Source organism: Chlamydotis macqueenii, chromosome 7 (genome assembly GCF_036417535.1).
Source record: "Chlamydotis macqueenii isolate bChlMac1 chromosome 7, bChlMac1.mat, whole genome shotgun sequence".
In the NCBI taxonomy this organism is placed as follows: Eukaryota; Metazoa; Chordata; class Aves; order Otidiformes; family Otididae; genus Chlamydotis; species Chlamydotis macqueenii.
In genome coordinates this window covers 26,793,876-26,810,832 of record NC_141562.1, presented here as the reverse complement: position 1 = coordinate 26,810,832, position 16,957 = coordinate 26,793,876, and the positions used below count along the sequence as shown (strand labels likewise).

At 43.1% G+C, this 16,957-nt stretch overlaps 1 protein-coding gene across 1 annotated transcript in view; it reads left to right on the top strand.

The window, feature by feature from the left end:
* The window catches only part of STN1 (STN1 subunit of CST complex), a 28,628-nt gene extending 23,792 nt beyond the window's left edge, over positions 1-4,836 (top strand). Inside the window, exon 9 of the mRNA XM_086752535.1 lies at positions 3,045-4,836. Within this exon, the coding sequence (XP_086608661.1) occupies positions 3,045-3,202 (158 nt within the window). The 3' untranslated portion in view covers positions 3,203-4,836. The remainder of the gene's footprint in view (positions 1-3,044) is intronic.
* The last annotated feature ends 12,121 nt before the right edge of the window (positions 4,837-16,957 follow it).

Here is a 16,957-nt window from a genome sequence, read left to right as displayed (position 1 = left end):
GCCCTACTAAACAGTAGGATGGAGGGAGTAGATGTGACTGGGCAGGCAGGTGAAGATGGGCTCATTTGCCTGAGGCTGTTTCAGTGCAACAAGTTACCATATCACGTTGTTGTATTGTCTTTTATCTGATTAACAAATACAAACATCTCTAAGAGTCAAATCATTCCTCTGCTCATCTTATACATCAGCTAGTTCTCTTGGAAACCTGTTTTGGTTGGTTGGGTTTTTTTTTTGTTTTGTTTTGTTTTTTTATAATTGTTCCACTGTAAAGGCCAGAACCTGTATACGGTTGACACAGGGCACTGAGCAACTGCCTGATGTTTTAACTCCCCACACTAGTAAAGTATTCTCAGTGCTCCGTTAGAGGTTAGGAAGTTCTTTCTCAAGAAAACAGCAGAGAGGAACTTGTAGATCAGTCACAGAAAATACTTTGAAGAGTCCTGAATCCTCAAAGCCATGTTTTCCATACTGACCAGGTTAAAAAGAGCAACTGCTTTGTTAGCCTCTTGTTTTCCTTGAAGCTTTCCACCTACTTAGTTTCCTGTTGTAAAGAGGGCAATTTCCAGGTCAGTGTCTCTCTCTCTGCTAATTTTCAGAAGGGCCATTTCAGTGTCCTGGTCACTGCTAATAGAAGATTTTGAGAAGCAGAGCCAAGAAGCTTCATTCAAAACCAACAGGATACTGCGGATATCTTATTGTCACTGAAAGGTGCAAGAGTGCAGAGCTCAAAGTAACGGTCGGACCCCCTCTGCTGGTGGGATGGCAGTCTTGGCCACCTGCTTGGCCCTGACTAGTGAGCAGGCTTGTAATGAGAAAATAAGAACATGGTAGTACCTCAGGGGCTTTGCTTATTTGTTGCAAGAAATTCCTATTCATCTTCCTTCAAGAGTAATATTAATCTTCTATGACAGGAAAACTGATGATAAACCAAACTCTTCTCTCAAATGAGTTACTTCTCTGCCAGTTTTCAAGGCAATGCCTCACCCCATTGCTTTAGCTGTGACACATTCTCAGGCCCAACCCAGCTGCCTGGAACTATTGTACAAATAAAAAAATCCTCAGCATGCCTAGTCAAAGCTCCACAAACCCTGACCTGTAATATGCCTACATGACAATCCTAGTCCTTGGCTCCAGTTATAATTCCAGACAGCCTGATCTTAAATGCCCTCATGCGAGGCCACTGTGGGTCTATCTAGAGGCTTAAGAGAACCAGAAAAGGATGACAGTACATTTTGACTCCAGACTAAGCTGCAAAATGGTAGAATTAGTTCAGATTTTTTCCTGTGGTTTTAGGCTTAGATGGGGTTGATAGTAGAGACCAAAAAAAAACAGAGCCACTTGAAGTTAAGTTTAATATGTCAGAATGGATCTTGTGTGAGATGTCCACAGTGGGGCAAATGGTAGTTGTTCTATAACTGTGTCCTCTCTGATACTGGTAGTCAGGCAAGACAGTTAATCACAACCTGGTTTACCTCAGCTGCAAACAAAAGCCAGAACACAGTACGTCAGTGAAAGAGGGACAGCATCACTCTGCTGCGAGGAGTCTGTTCCCTCAAAGTTGGGCCATAGACTAGGAGTGTTTCTGGGTTACTTAATGATTGTACATACCTGCAGCTACCCTAAAATGCTATTTTCTACTGGCATGTAGGAGGAAAGTATTGTACTGTTGGGTAACACTTGACTCACTCATCTAATTCATCGAGACTTAAGCTAAGTTCCTGTAGATCAGGGATGGGCACGTTGACCTTCTTATGACAAACCTATGACTAATGCAAAATGCAGCTACCCACTTTGTTTGCAACAACAATCACTATGAGCAGGTCGAGCCATTGTTCTGTTCTCTGCATTTATCCATCCTAGGGTGGTGGACGCACTTTTGGCTAACAGCCACAAGGGTATTTTATCATGCTGGATCACTGACTTCTAAAGAAATACCTTTGCCTGATTCATAGCCTAATAGGAATTAGGCAAACTGTTTATTTACCAGTACTCATTGCTGCCTCCTATCTGCCAATGACTTTTTTAAGGCAGTTCTGGGGCTCAGCCAGTTCTAGAGTAGACACTAGTGAAAATAAAAACAAAGGCAGCAACCACAAAATACAGAGATCTCCCTGGCACATGGGAATTTCTCAGTCCCCTTCTCAAACTTGCATCATGTGAGCTGAGGGCCAAGGAGGAGGAAAGTAATTTGTGCGGCTGTCTCTCATTTATGCTAGTTTCCCATTTCCCACCAGTGGGTTTACAGGGTCTGTTGGAGGAAATGTTGACTGGGACAGCTGAGTTTCAAATGATGGCTCCACTAGGCACACAGTAGCTGCCTGCAGCACTGCAGCCATTAAGCACCTTTGTCTCTGATTTGCCTTCTAGGAAAGGGGATTATTTTCACATTTCTATTCTCTTGTACATTTTGAGGGTTCATTCCTCTTAAAAGGAGATAAAATTTGATACTGAAGTTCTATGACTTTCTACTCCCGTAAGTTGTCTGAAGCGCAGGAATGGGGTTGCGTTGCTAGGTGAATGAAAGTTGCACTGTAGCAGTTTTTCCACAAGATGCCAGCATTGGGCAAGCAATTACAGGTCCGGGCCACGGACATTCCTTCTGCTCTAGATGGTTTTGAAGCTGGGTACGAGCAAAAGGAGTTTCAGTTGGTTTCATCTGCAGTTGCAGAAACTGGATGGCTTGCATAGGTGGGCAGTGGAGGTACCCTTAAGTTATTAACCTCATCATCAAGTTGTACTGAGTGAGCCCTGTATATTAGAGTTTGCAAGACTGATTATATTTCACCATTATTAGAAGTGTTACAGCCCTGACACTTCCCAGAAAAGTCAGTGGGAACAGCTGATAATTGGAGAACTGCAGGCACAGAGTGGATCTCTTCCCTCTGAATACATGCATCTCTGCTTTAATACCTAGGACATTATTCCTCTCAGATAGCTGTGGCTTTTTTTCATTACTAACTTGGATTATAATAGCTAAAAACAGACAGTTAGACTGAAGTCTTTCCTCCATGCCTGGCTGCATTTTTGGTTTTTTTTTCCTGCAGATGCTGAAAAAGGCTGCCATTTCCTTCATGTCCTGAGTTGTGTTCGGCAGAGCTACAACCCCTCTCTGGCTGAAGTGGTGATCCACCGTGTTTTGGAGCTGCTGGAGAGTAACAGTGATATTGTCAGCACAATGGAAGGATATTATATGGCATTTTAAAGAGAGAAAATAAGAGACATTTGTTCTGAGCCATTCAGGATAAAGGAGGGAAGAAGGAGAGGTTGAGTGACCCTGAAAAACTGCTGTTACCTGGTATGATCTAGATAGGGAAAGAAAGAGCATTCTGATTCTCCAAATGCTGATTTTGTTCAGCTCTAGAGAAGTTATCCAAATGCTTGTTTTAATATTCTTGCTGACTTCCTCGTTATTCCAAGTGAAAGTTGTATCAAACTGATTCTGGATATCCTGATACAGCAGGGGAGCTGGAAAAGAAGCTGGGCTCCTCCCTGCAGTAAAATATGACATGGCCGTCCTCACATTTACATTCAGTGAGCCCTAAAGAAAAGTCACTGCTGAAGAGCACTGTTTACAGATGTAGTCACATAAGGACTTGTTTTTCACAAGACTGATCTTGTGATCTTTCCATATGGTAATAGCTCTGGGTCTTTTTTTTTTTGTATACTTTGTAATAACTAGAGAAGGGACATACAAGCAAACAATCAAAAGATTTGCCTGTCCTTCCTGGCAGTGTTGGTGTACCCGTGTCAGTAACTATGCATTCCAGAATGCGCACAGCTTTCTCACTACTAAAGCAGTTCTTGTCTTTCTCTGAAAAGTAATATTCAGGAACGGAGTCCTGCCTCCCTTCCCGATCCTGCAACCTTGCCTGCTGCTTGTCAAACACGTCTGGATTCCCCTGGCTACCGTGTGCACTACATAGATGTTTTTGTGGATTATGTTCAGATCAGAATTTTTAAATTGCTTCCTACATCACAAATGGTAAACCATAAATCAGATGCTTTGGAAAAGAAAATACAAAAGCCAGTAAGACCCGCTGTAATCTCCATGCTCCTTGTTGCCTATTGTGTCTTGTCTTGCTTGTCATCTTTGGGGAAAAATACTATCTGTATCTGTGCTTGCAGAGAAACAGAAGACATTGATGAAATAACGTTGGCCTAAAGAAGATTACCATGCAAAATGGTTGATCTGGAATAATCACAATTCTGTTACGTGCCACAGTTCAAAGCCTGGAGCTGTTCAGTATTTATCCTTAGAGAGGACTTGCTGCTGCAGGGGCTTGTCTGCTTAATTAATCTGTTTGATTAATGGTGTGGAGGTGAGACCTTTAACTTGTAAAGAGTAGAAAGGATTGAATATATCCTTCCTTTTTCCTCTGCACCTTCACTGTAACAGTTGAAACAGCAGACTCCCAGGAGGCAGATGTAGCAGTAAAGCCCTATAAGGATTGACATAGCGGGGAAAAATAAACCATATGCATGAGGAAAGCCAGTGAGTAGCCCCATGTGTGCCAGGTCTCTGGTTTGTTGTTATATTCTATGCCTCATTCCAAACCCTGGCTGCAGTGAGATATAGGCTAAGTGAAAGGCATGACAAAATACTTGGCATTTGTATTCAGAGGTCTGTGGAAAACTGGCCTTAAAGAGATGGTGCATTTGTCCATAGTGGAAAACTATGTGAATCATTCTTTTGCTGTAAATTCCCTACTTGCTGCAAGGCTCAACAGTTTGTTTCCCTCCAGGCTGCCCTACTCCTAGTGTTGCTGCTCTGAGTTGGGTACCTTCTAGTCAGATCTTAATATGGGCCAGAAAAGGTGCTGAAAGGATGTACCTATGCAGAAGGAAATAAGAGGATTAAGAAAGAATTGTAGAAGTCTTCCCCCTCCCATAAACGTCTCTGGAAATCAGGGAAGGAAGTCCAGATTCTGAGTGAAGTGGTACTGAGGGGAATTGCAACTTTAATTTATCCCTGCAAAAAGGTCTGGTTGGCCACAGGGGAGGTTTGCTTTTCAGATTCCTGCTCTGATTACTGATCAGTTTGAAAGTGATGCTTAAAAACAAAGGCTATCTGTGGAGGAAGTAGTTAGGAATACTAATTCCTAAATTCAAACTCACTTCAGGAGTTAACCGTATGTTACCACTTGATTATGGACAACTCACCTACTTGGTGTGAGTTTAAGGATATTTTAAAGGAAAGTATGTGGTGTTTTAGACCGTATGGAAGAGCATGGTATCTAATTTAAGAGACTGACTTGGCCATTTTCCTGAAGTGTTCTGCATCAGCAGAAGCTGATTTTGCTGTGGAAGGGTTAAAAGAACACTGCTAGCTCAGTAGGAAAGATAATCTCCTCTCTTAGGTTAGAAGACAGACAGACCCTGGTTCTCCTGAGGGTGTCAGCCAAGTTTGTGGGTTAGATGAGTTTTGGGATGAGTTCTGCTCAGCTAAATATTGGAGGAAAAGATAGTCTGGAGATCATGTTGCTCTTTAGGGTCTCTTTTTAAAATAAAATCATACAGAAATAGGATTACATCTTTGTCCTTTGCAGCTTGTGCAGTCATACGTGCAGCTTCTAATGTGTTCTGTTGCCTTCAACTTCGATGCTGCAATTCCTGTGCTTTAGATGTGCTTCAGTGTGTGAAGTCTGCCTAAAATCTCTGGCCACCAATTTTCTGTGCATTGAAGGCTGATGCAGACGCAAAGGGTCTGCCCTCTCTGTCCTGCCCCTGTTGCAATTTAAAAGCACTGATCAACTGTGAAGCCTCAGAGATGAGGTGGGAGGAACTTAACTCAGGAAAGACAGGTAAGTCACTCTGGAAAGAACCTATCCTTGGAAGTTTTTAAGTTGATCCTTGCTGGCAATGCTGGCCTCTTGTGATTGAGGGTGTGCTCTCTTGGAGATTGCTCCCTGAGAACAGGAAAAAGGGATTTTTCTCACTTCAGTTAACCCAGGGAAGTAATATGAATGAACACAAGGGAGCCTACAGATTTTGCAAGAGTGAAAGGTTAAGGTAAAATTAATGGAGGAGCCTAGATAAAAGTCACACAGATTCTAATTCTGAATAACTGTACAGAATAGTTGTGCCTTAAGCTTGCATGCTTTATTTTTTTCCAAGGTAGCCACCCAAAACAGACTAACGCTTACTCTGCTTGAGTGCATTCCCTCTCTTGTACCTACGGGGAATACGGTATGCATGTGCCTGCACAGAAGTACCTCAGCTAGCTGTGGGAGCACAGAGCTCACTGTAGGTTGATTTACCCGTTTACTCAGTATCTCTACAGTGTGCTTCTGTGACAGCAGTCTAGACATACCCATATTGGTATAAGTCACCTTTATGTAAGTCTAACTACACACACTAGGGCTTTTACTGCTAATAAACTGTCTCTCTGTTTAAAGATCATATCCTTAACCAAGAGAGTCATATCATGCACACTGTTAAAATTCTTAGACTTCAGACCACACCTACAAAATATTGTGTGGAACATTCAGTGAAAGCATGCTTTCTTGTTTTGTTTAATTTGAAAACTCGTTAGGCAACACAATTATTACTGGCTTATTAAAGGACTTTGAAGATGGCACTTTAATATAAAATTGACAAGTGAGAATTCATGTTGTAGGACTGCTTCATGGCCAGTTCCAGTTTCCATAGAAACAGTTATGGTAGTAAAAGGCAGGTAAATAAAATGGAGTTTTCAAAAGCAGTCAGCATTTTTATGTTACTTATTTTAAAAGGTATGTTTCCATAGAAATGCAGCACCTGAGAACAAAAATTACGAAAGAATCTTAAGATTCTATTCTAGCAAAATGTAAAGTGATTGCTTTTCTGGTGATGAAACAACGGAACAACTCTACTTTCAGTCCCCATCTGCTCAGGTGGGAGAACAGATGAGATTGCTTCATGCCTCAGTTTCTCTCTTTTGTAAACTGGAGATAATACAGCTCCCTGTGTAGGACATAACCCTCATTTTTTCTTAATGTTAGTCATTAAAAGCTCTTGAGATCTGACAATGGGAGCTGTTAGAGAAAAACTTTGGGTGTGTGGGAGAGGGTGAGTGGATAGATGCTGGAGTGGGACTTAATTCTAATCCAAGCCCCACTTTTGCTAATAGCTTTATCTTGCTCTGCCTCTCCATGCATATTGCTTTGCATGTCTTGACTTTTTGCTCTCCAGGTCCTATGAGACAATGATGGTCTCCCTGTTTTTATTTGTACCAAACTGGAATCCTGTTTCCTCTTATGACTTCTTAAATGATTTCTTAAAAATGGAAATCTAGATAAATGAGTTTTGAGTGCTCTTGTTCTCAAGTCTTTGGGTTGTAAATTTGTACCCATGAGGGTATGTATTTTACACAAGCTACCTGGGAAATTAAGCTTTTCTTTCAAAGTAATAAATTAGAAAGCTAAAGATTGGCTACATGACTGAAAGCTGTTACTTTGTGGATCTGTCGATACCTGCATATTACAGTGATGAACACTGTAAATAGAAGGAGCTGCTAATACATTATTCAGAATGAGAATTCATCACTGAGCAGCCAGTGAGGCATGGAGCCACATAGAGAATTACGAGACAAAGTACTGAAAATCTGCTTGTTAAAGAAATGCAGTTTGGTTTACTTTGGGAGTAAGCTGATCCTGTGGGGAAAAGATGTGCCTAGCAAAGATTTGTATCTTTATACTTACCTCTAAATGGGAAGGGAGCAAGTTCAGATCCCATGGGCAACCTGAATTTTGAAACTTCCTGCCAGTGCGGCGCAATGTTCTTTACTGCCGTGTTTCAGCAGTCTCCAGCCCTCCTGCCCCAACCCTACCGGCTAGCGAGCAAACAAATGTTCAGCCGCAGACATAAAAGAATAGTTATAATTGGTTACCATCCTCCAGGAGCCCCAGCATTACAGAAACATTTTTGTGGATATTTGTTGGCAGCAGGGAAATGCTGAGCCAGAGATCTTGGGTTTCATTCCCAGCAATGTGCCCTGTGAGGCACAGAGGCTTTCCCCTTAATTTCTTGCATCTATTTCTGCTCTCCATTCTCTCCTCTGTCATTTCTCAGACCTTTCATTTCATTCGCAGTCTCATGGTTCGTCTCTGCACCATAGATCCCGGTCAAACTTATTTGCTCTCTACTTTGTTCCCTTTTTCTTTCCAAACTCAAATATCGTTGTCAGCATCTGGCAATGGAAAGTTTCAGTATCATCTCCCTGCCTAACTGACCTGGCCTTGCTCACAGACCCTTCTGATTGAAGGAGGCTGTGCTTCGCTCCTTGTCTATGCACCAGAAGAGGCGGGTGTCATTCACTTCACTCTTCAGCGTTCTTCACCATGTAGTTTGCAGCATGAAAGAGTGGCAATTTCAGGAAAACAACCCTTTTTCCACCCCACCTTCCCAAAGATCCAGTAGCACCCTCAGAGATTCTAGTGGTGATTTTCTTGCAGGTATCCAAGTGCAAAACAAATATAATAAATAAAACATAAAAAATAAAACACTTGTCTTGCCCAAACCTGAGCAAGCACAAGGCACGCCCCTGACAGAAGCCATCTGCCTCTCCCTGCCACTTTCATGCCCATGCAGATTTCATTGCAGACATGATCTGTAAAGCTGATGTGGACTTATAGTTTGTATGTCTACTAGTTAGTGTTTCTCCTTTTAGCCTGTTTTTTTTTTTTTTTTTTTTTCTGAGAAAGCACGATTATACTCTGATGTGATTATGCTGCATGTCTTGGCGTTTGTCAACCTCTTCTGTCCCACCATCCCAAGTGACTTCGTAATCTGTTGGCTAGTTAAGAGAGATTAAGGACTCTGAGCTGTTATGGTCTTGCACATTTTTAGAAAATGGATGCAGTGATAGAAGCTCAAATTTGTGCCTCCATGAATGGGAAGGAAGGATCTCAGTCATACAATACTAGAGCAACCACACATGAGACAGTCTCAAGGAACCCATTTTGGTAAGTTTAGCTGCCACAAGAAGTACTCACTGCACTGTTTTTCCAGAAGTTTGCTGATAGAGATGACCACAAGGCAGGCATTCACGATGGGAAACTGCAAATCCAACTGTTAAAACCTAGTAAAAGTATAGTATCTACATGAGGGTACGAAGTTGAGTAACTGATTGTTAGGGATGCCACCAGCTCATTCCCACTAATATTTTTACAGATGCAATAGAGGCTATACTAATCTAGTCACAGTGAGTTACAGGTTGAAACCAGCCCAGATTAACAAGATTGCCTGAACATAGTATTACCAGGAATTTGCTGGTGAAAGAAATAACCTAAAGGAACAATTTTCAGCAAGTGTTGAACCACTGAACAGCGTGGTGCCAATTAACCTGGCACAACATGTCCTACAGCTCTTGTTTTAGCTTGCTTTTTCTTATTGATTGGAAGAATGAAAGCTTCTTTCGTACCAGCTAGAACTGGAGCTCTCTGGCACCTTAGCCTGGGATGGACAAACTGCAAATCTGCAAGCATGTAAATGCCAAAATATCTACTAATCTTGCCTAAAAACTGGAGGAGTGGCTGCAGTTAAGCCACTGCTTCCATAGAAGATTTAGGCTGAGACACCTTGTTCTTTATCTTTCTTTTTAATTTCCCTAAGTTAAGAGTAAAGCAGAGAAGAAAGTTGTCCCACCTCTGCTGTGAACAAGGTAAGATAAATTGCAAGTGTGTGTCACTGGCTAACAGCCAATGTGATTAAATGAAGCATGTTCCAAGTCTGTTATTGGTCTGAGAACTTCATGATTCCTCCCAGGAGTGAAGACCTTACCCAAATATTATGGTGATATTTGGAAATAGGAGGGAGGAACTGGTTCCCTCAAATGTCTTCCCCAACAAGAGTCATGCAAGCCCTGCAGGTCTACCTGATTCAAACGTGCTTTTCTTGGCCGTATATGAAGGTGGAAGGAAAATGAAAAGGGTGCTTGGATTTGGGTTTTTCTCCTGTTGCCAAAATGTAAGTAATTCACATTGAGAGTGTAGTTGTCCTTGCATGGATGTAAAACTGTTCTTTGCTAGAATGTCTGCAAAAAAAAAAAAAAGCTGTAACAAGCCTGCTGGTGTTCTGAAACATCCTGCGTCCACTGATGACTACTGCTCTCTCATTGTTCATTTCCCCAATAAAGTCTCTTGAACATATTTTCTGGTTCAAAGTAGTTATAGCTTCTCTCTTTGTCCTTCTGTGAGTACAGTGATCCAGTAACATAACATAACATAAGCAAACTGATACAGAGGGGAGATTTTTTTTTTTTTTTTTTGGAGCTCTGAACACAGGAAAGGATGAGAAATGCAGAGGAAGCTGAGAGAGAAGGATTTAGCACAAAGATGTTTGAAATCAGTCCCATTGAAAAAGGCTAAGAAGTAATTGCCTAATGATGCTTTAGACATCTGTTTCAGAACAGGCAGCAGGTGTTGCATGTAATGAAAGCAAGGACTTGTACTATTTTATTTTCTGCAATTAGAAAGCAGAAGAGGAAATGAGAGCAGGAAAATATGGAGTAAGAGAACTTTTATCATAAACAGCTGGAGAAATTTATATAAAGTACAGTAATATTTATATGCTCTTCCTTGTACTATCCTTTAACAGTTCCTCTATTCTGCAGGGTATTTTGTCCTTTCTAGAAGGCCAGTGGCTTGAATGCTCAAGGTTAGATGCTAAAGTAAGAGCTGGCCACCAGAATGCCTTTGAGGATCAAAATCTTCAAGACAATGTAATTATCACTTATCCAGATGCTGTTATTAACTGATGGAAACGGTTCTGAAGGGAGAAGCTGCCCGTGGCTCACAGGTGGTCTCAGTGTGTCTCGGTCACTTTACCAATGGCTGAGAAAGACTTTTGTTTGTGAAATGGTCTTTAGAGTTGCATCCCTGGTGCTATATGGCCACAGCTTAACACATGCCTGGGTCCAAATAAATGCCTAGAATTATACGGATGGTCTGTCCACTACTCCAAGCTGAAAAACACACCTACACCAGGCCCTACTAGAGGAACCATAGCTCCACTTTCCACAAGAAATTCTCTGGTTTTAGATGATCTCATTCCTTTTTCCAAGCAATAAACATTGTACAGGGCGTTCAGTTTTACAAGCATCTCCACTAGTACCCTAGAAAATCTAACCTGGGAATGACTAGGGGGAAAAAAAAATACTGTTTGTGTCTACCCATGGGATGATGTTGCTGCTGAGGAGGTCCAAAAGTGCTCCTCCTACAGAAGTCTCTCTGCTGGGAAAACCACTTTGCTTTTGCATGAAGGTAACATAAAAAATAAATAAGTAAAATAATCCATCCATGCACTCCACTGTGAGTGGTAGATGCATGTTACAGATTTCTCCTTACAGTATCAACCTTGTGCTTTTATCATCTGTGGTCTAACTGCAGTTCCATGACTAACTTTTCATAAGGTTTCATTGATACATTTTTATAATTCACAGTCTATCAGTCAAATGTTTTCTGGTTTGGATATTGGCAGTTAAACTCTTCTACTTTCTCTAGGGGATGTGCAGCCAAATAAAATTACTGTTTGGTTTCAGAAGGGATTGAATGAGTAAAAGTAGTGAACAAGGAAATTCAAGTTTTAAAAGGGCTTGGTGGGAATTTTAAATCTGTTAATATGGAGGATTTAGTATCCATGTATATACTTAGAGGTAACATGGAAAGAAAATGCAAAGAAAGACTACTTTTTCCTAGATTGACTTTATTTGTAACAAGCCTGCATATAAATAATGGTTTGCCAAGGTTTGTTTTGGTATTTTTTTTGTTTGTTTTTTCCAGAGAATGGGGCAGAAGCCAGTCTCAAAATGTATTCTTTTGAGAACAGTGAGGGTGACTGAATTCAGGGACAGCATCCGGGAAGAAACCTGGGGAATCCCAGTCCAAACCTGTGATGAGTTTAATAAACATCAGCTGTCTGAAACAAGCCTGACATCTATATAGTACATTAAAAAAAAAAGTGTGATTTGAGCTTGCTTTGTTTTAATTATTTTTTTAACCATGTCAATGAATCTCTACAAAGCCTTTTTAACAATGGAAAGGTACATGGATGAAAAACAGTCTGCAATTTGCTGCTACTGCCCTAAACAGAGAATGCAGTGCACATACTGTGGTTGGAAATCCTTCATCCACAACTGGTAAGAGAGGACTGCAAAATAACGTTAGTCATGAAAAGGTTAAATTGTAAGATAGCTGCTTCAAGAAAAGGATAATCTATAATTTAAGTGAAGAGGGTGAAGCAGGTTTTTCATAATGGAAGTAAAATCTGTTACGCCGTTGGGAAAGCATGTACACTGCTAGCAGGGGGAATGATTGTTTTGGTTTTTCCATTATACTAGATTGCCCACGGGGGCTGATGAAGCAGCACTCTCTGGTGAGGAGGCTGGGAGGGGAAGGTGCACGCTACTGTGCTCGGGGGGTTGCTCTGCCAGGGGGGCAGCTGGTTCCTTCAGCTCCCTTCTACCACATTAGCTGGGCCTATTTATCTCCAGAGTGAATTTCATTTGAAGCACAGTAATCCCCCAAAGAAGACAAAATGTCATTGGCTTTTAAAAAATTGGAAAAAAAATTGTGTCTTGCTTTGTGTTTCAGCGTTTGAGATTTGGATGCCAGACAGGCTCTGCTATTCCTGTCGCTTCTATCAAAAGATGTGTGTGTTGAAGTGGCAGGACTGCATGGAAAGCAGCCTTTTTAAGAAGCTGAGGTTTTCTAAGTCCAGAAGCTGAGATGGGAGTGTAACAAAGGCTCTGTGTTGTGCTGTTGCACATCAGAGCCAAAAAAACTCTCCGGGGCACATTGCTAGTACCATGTCTAGCAGATTATGCATGCAACTCTAGTTGCCAGTAACCAGTTGCGTGGCTAATCTGTCATGCACAGCACTGCACGCTCCCCTTCCCCAAGGGGCTGAGCTCACGGGGCACTTTGCTTCCCCCCAGGGTGCTGAGCACCGTTGGAGCCTCTTCTAGCTAGTGGGACAGGAAAACACTGTGTTCAACCTGGCTGCCCAGCCAGAAAACAGAAAAGCAAAAACAAGAAAGACAAATCATATTTAACAACAACTCCAGCCACAACAGACAGGGCTGTTGGCCATAGTATGGTTCATGTTCAGGGGGGTTTACTTATCTACAGTGATACGCCATGAATTAGTAAAAGGCATTAGAAATGGCCTTAATGGAGCACAGAAAAGCCTATCCCTTGTTTTATTTTCTCACTGATTTAATGATCCAAGTGTTTTCAATTTACAACTCAAATGCTTATTTACAAAAAACTTGCCAGCATGACAAAGTCCTCTTGAAATATGAAAACTCAAGTCAGGCTCCACCTCTGAGACTGTCACACACACAGTCTGTCACGCATCGGCTTTTGCTGTAATTGGAGCAGAGTCTAGGTTGCCAGGCTGTAGCTGTGTGAGATCTGTAAGGCTAATGTGATTACCTGTTTGGTAAAAAAAAAAAACAAGAAAAAAAAATTCTTTGCCCAAATACTCACCTAGCAAATGAGTAGAAAAAAAGCTTTTAAAATAGCTAATTTATCTCAGTCTTCAGAAGTCTGAATTTCCCAGGGTTTTCCTCATGAATTTTATTGAAGCCTGAGTCTGTAAAAGTGACTTATTAAATAAGCTGTTGATATTAATAGATATATTAAAATTGTTAATAATAGTAGTGATATTCCTATGTAATGATAGGACTTAAGTAATGGAGACTTTAAGAAAAAAAAATATAAACAATAGAAGATCTAGGATTAAAAGCTGTAGAGTTAGTTATTTTCCTGCAAATCTGCCTGCCTCAGCCTGTGGGTTCATCGTCCTAGCTGTGTGCAGGCTCTTCTGCGCGTGAGGTCGGTCACCCAATGAGCCTGCTGTGCCCTTTGCTACGTACTCGGTCTTTTTCTTGTTCAGTCGCAGCAGCCAGAGCCTGGCTCTCCAGCACAAGGCTGGGAAGCGCTGTCAGCTTCCTTTTCCCAGCTGCTGCCTGACAGAGGAACAGATTTTCCCAAGCCTGCAGCATAATATGGGGTTTCGGTTATTTTTCTGCCAGTCTTGCAATAGTCTGGGATCAGACTCCCACTAGACTGGGTGTTGTACATATTTTAAGAGAACAATCCATGCCCCTAGCAACATACATTTTTCCTACGTAGATGGAGAGATGCCGCAAACAAACAAGGAGAGCAGAAGGTGGCGGTGAGCGCAAAACCAGCAGACAACAGAGGAGAGGAGCCAGAGCTGTACAAGGGCTGGGCTGGCTTCGCAGCTGGAGAAGGTTGTCTAGAGCGGTGGAGAATCAAGTTGTCTTGAACAGAGGAAAGGTGACCGGTGGACCAGATGCTATGAAAGTACAGATTAGACACCGAGGGAGCACAAACCCCAAAGCAGCAGTCTCAGGTTTGAATGAAAACAGCAGCTCCTTCCTTACAAGAGCAGATGAGAAGGATACCAGTACAAAGATGCCAATTAGTAAGAATGTCAGGAAGGATGGGGCAGAGTGCCTGGAGAATGATGTATTTTGTCTCTTTCCCTCACAATGAGATGTTTTGAAAGCTAATTTAAAACAAACCCTGGGTGTTTTTAATGATGGCAGGGACCTTTTTTCTTTTTTTTTTTTGGACAGGATGATGGGAGAAGGGGATGGAACATGTGATATATAGTGATAGTGGCTCACAGGAAAGAGACATTCAAGACCCAAAAGACTGGCCACACCAGGCATATTTTTATCAATGGATTATTGGAATATTTACATTTCCTAGGAAGAATTTTCTTTGTTTACTCTGCACACCAGGGACTTTTGGCTAGTCTAAACAGTACAGGTTTCTAATGTAAGTAATTGCTCTCCTGCCTTGCGTCATGTGTGAGGATTGGAGGTGGGAAGTCCTTCAAAGAACAGGCAGGAGGAGAGTGCACTGAAGGAGAAAAGACAGCCTGAAAAGCAACAACAGAGGTGGGCACATCAACTTTTCCTCTCTATTGCCCTCCCTGTTACCGAAAGCTGGTCTCGCGTATGCCTGCGCACATCCTAGGGTGGGATGCCAGGATTTTAGCATTTTGTCAGTTCTTACTTCACTAGTTTTGCTAAGCTCTGCGTAGTAGCTGACAGGGAGGAGAAGGCTGGCTCAGAGCATCATTCCTTGGAATTCTGCAGTGGGTACCTGGTTCCCACCTGGCAGCAGCCGGTGGCTGTGTGCTGATGGTGCTGCTCCTGGAGTTCCTTCTTTTTTAAAGCTGCTCATGGAAACAAGCTATGGTTTGAAACCAGCCACTTTCCAATGTCAGCCTTCAGGCTCAACTGTCTATAGCAGTGTCACTCTGGCATCTCACTCTGTTGAGTGCTTCCTCAGTAAGGTTGAGTGCTCCCTCAGTAAGTTTGCAAGTGATACCAAATTGAGCAGGAGTGTCGATCTGCTGGAGGGTAGGAAGGCTCTGCAGAGGGGTCTGGACAGGCTGGATCGATGGGCCAAGGCCAGTTGTATGAGGTTTAACAGGGCCAAATGCCAGGTCCTGCACTTGGGTCACAACAACCCCGTGCAATGCTACAGGCTCGGGGAAGAGTGACTGGAAAGCTGCCTGGCGGAAAGGGACCTGGGGGTGCTGGCTGACAGCTGGCTGAACATGAGCCGGCAGTGTGCCCAGGTGGCCAAGGAGGCCAACAGCATTCTGGCTTGCATCAGGAACAGTGTGGCCAGCAGGAGTAGGGAAGTGATAGTGCCCCTGTACTTGGCACTGGTGAGGCCACATCTCAAATACTGTGAGTGGCTGAGGGAACTGGGGTTGTTTAGTCCGGAGAAGAGGAGGCTGAGGGGAGACCTTATTGCTCTCTACAACTCCCTGAAGGGAGGTTGTAGGGAGGCGGATGTTGGTCTCTTCTCCCAAGTAACAAGTGATAGGATGAGAGGAAATGGCCTCAAGTTGCGACAGGGGAGGTTTAGCTTGGATATGAGGAAAAATTTATTTACTGAAAGAGTGGTCAAGCATTGGAACAGGCTGCCCGGGGAAGTGGTGGAGTCACCGTCCCTGGAGGCGTTCAAAAATGTGTAGATGTGGCGCTTCGGGACATGGTATAGTGGACATGGGGGTGTTGACAGTTGGACTTGATGATCTTAGAGGTCTTTTCCAACTCTAGTGATTCTGTGATTCTAATAATGCTTGTAAAAGTTGTGATTAAGAAATTATGCCTATAGCTTGTGTAATGCAATCACATTGAGGTTGACTGTTCTCACTGTAAATATAGTGTTTGTTTGGTTTTTTTTAGGAGCCTGGACTTTTTGGTGCTCCTAGGCTTGCAGATCTGGAGTTGTCAGCAGCACTCTGGAAGCTTACTGGAAAATCTACACTGGCTGCTTCTGAAAAGAGGCTTCAGAGGAATGAGAGATCTTAGTGACTTCAATTAATTGGGTGAATAGCTAATGAATGTCATGAAACAAGCTGAGGGCCTGAAGATCACACGTAAGTTCCCATTTCTGATGTAACTTTCAAATAATCATATGCAAAGTAATGGCGTATTATTGAAAAAAAAAAAAAAACAAACCAACCTTGACATTTCTAGGGCAAACTCTTCTTGAAGTGTGATGCTCATGTATCTATGTATGTATATACAAACATGTACGGGTCAGCCCAGCATGGGTCTCCCCAGGCGCTGGCCGGAGCCTGCTGGGCTGTGGGCCCGGCCGCGCTCGCTGGCAGGTCTCCGGCGTGACCTTGGCCGGTCGCTCGGGGAGGATATCTGGGACACTTTCTGCAGGGATGGAGGGCACCGGAGGCATCGTGCCCTTCCCCTGCCGCGGGCAGGCCCTTCCGCCGGGGTCTCCTTGAGGCCGGGCCGGAGTCTCTCAGCAGCTGAGGGTGGGAGCCCGGCCGGCGCTGGGGGCAGCTTCCGAGGGGAGAGAGCCCCGGCCCCGCGGGGTCTGAGGTGGTACGCGGGGCGAGGCCGCGGGCGGCCGCCCGCCATGTCAAGGTAGGCCGCGCCCCCCGCCACACGGCGGCGGTGACT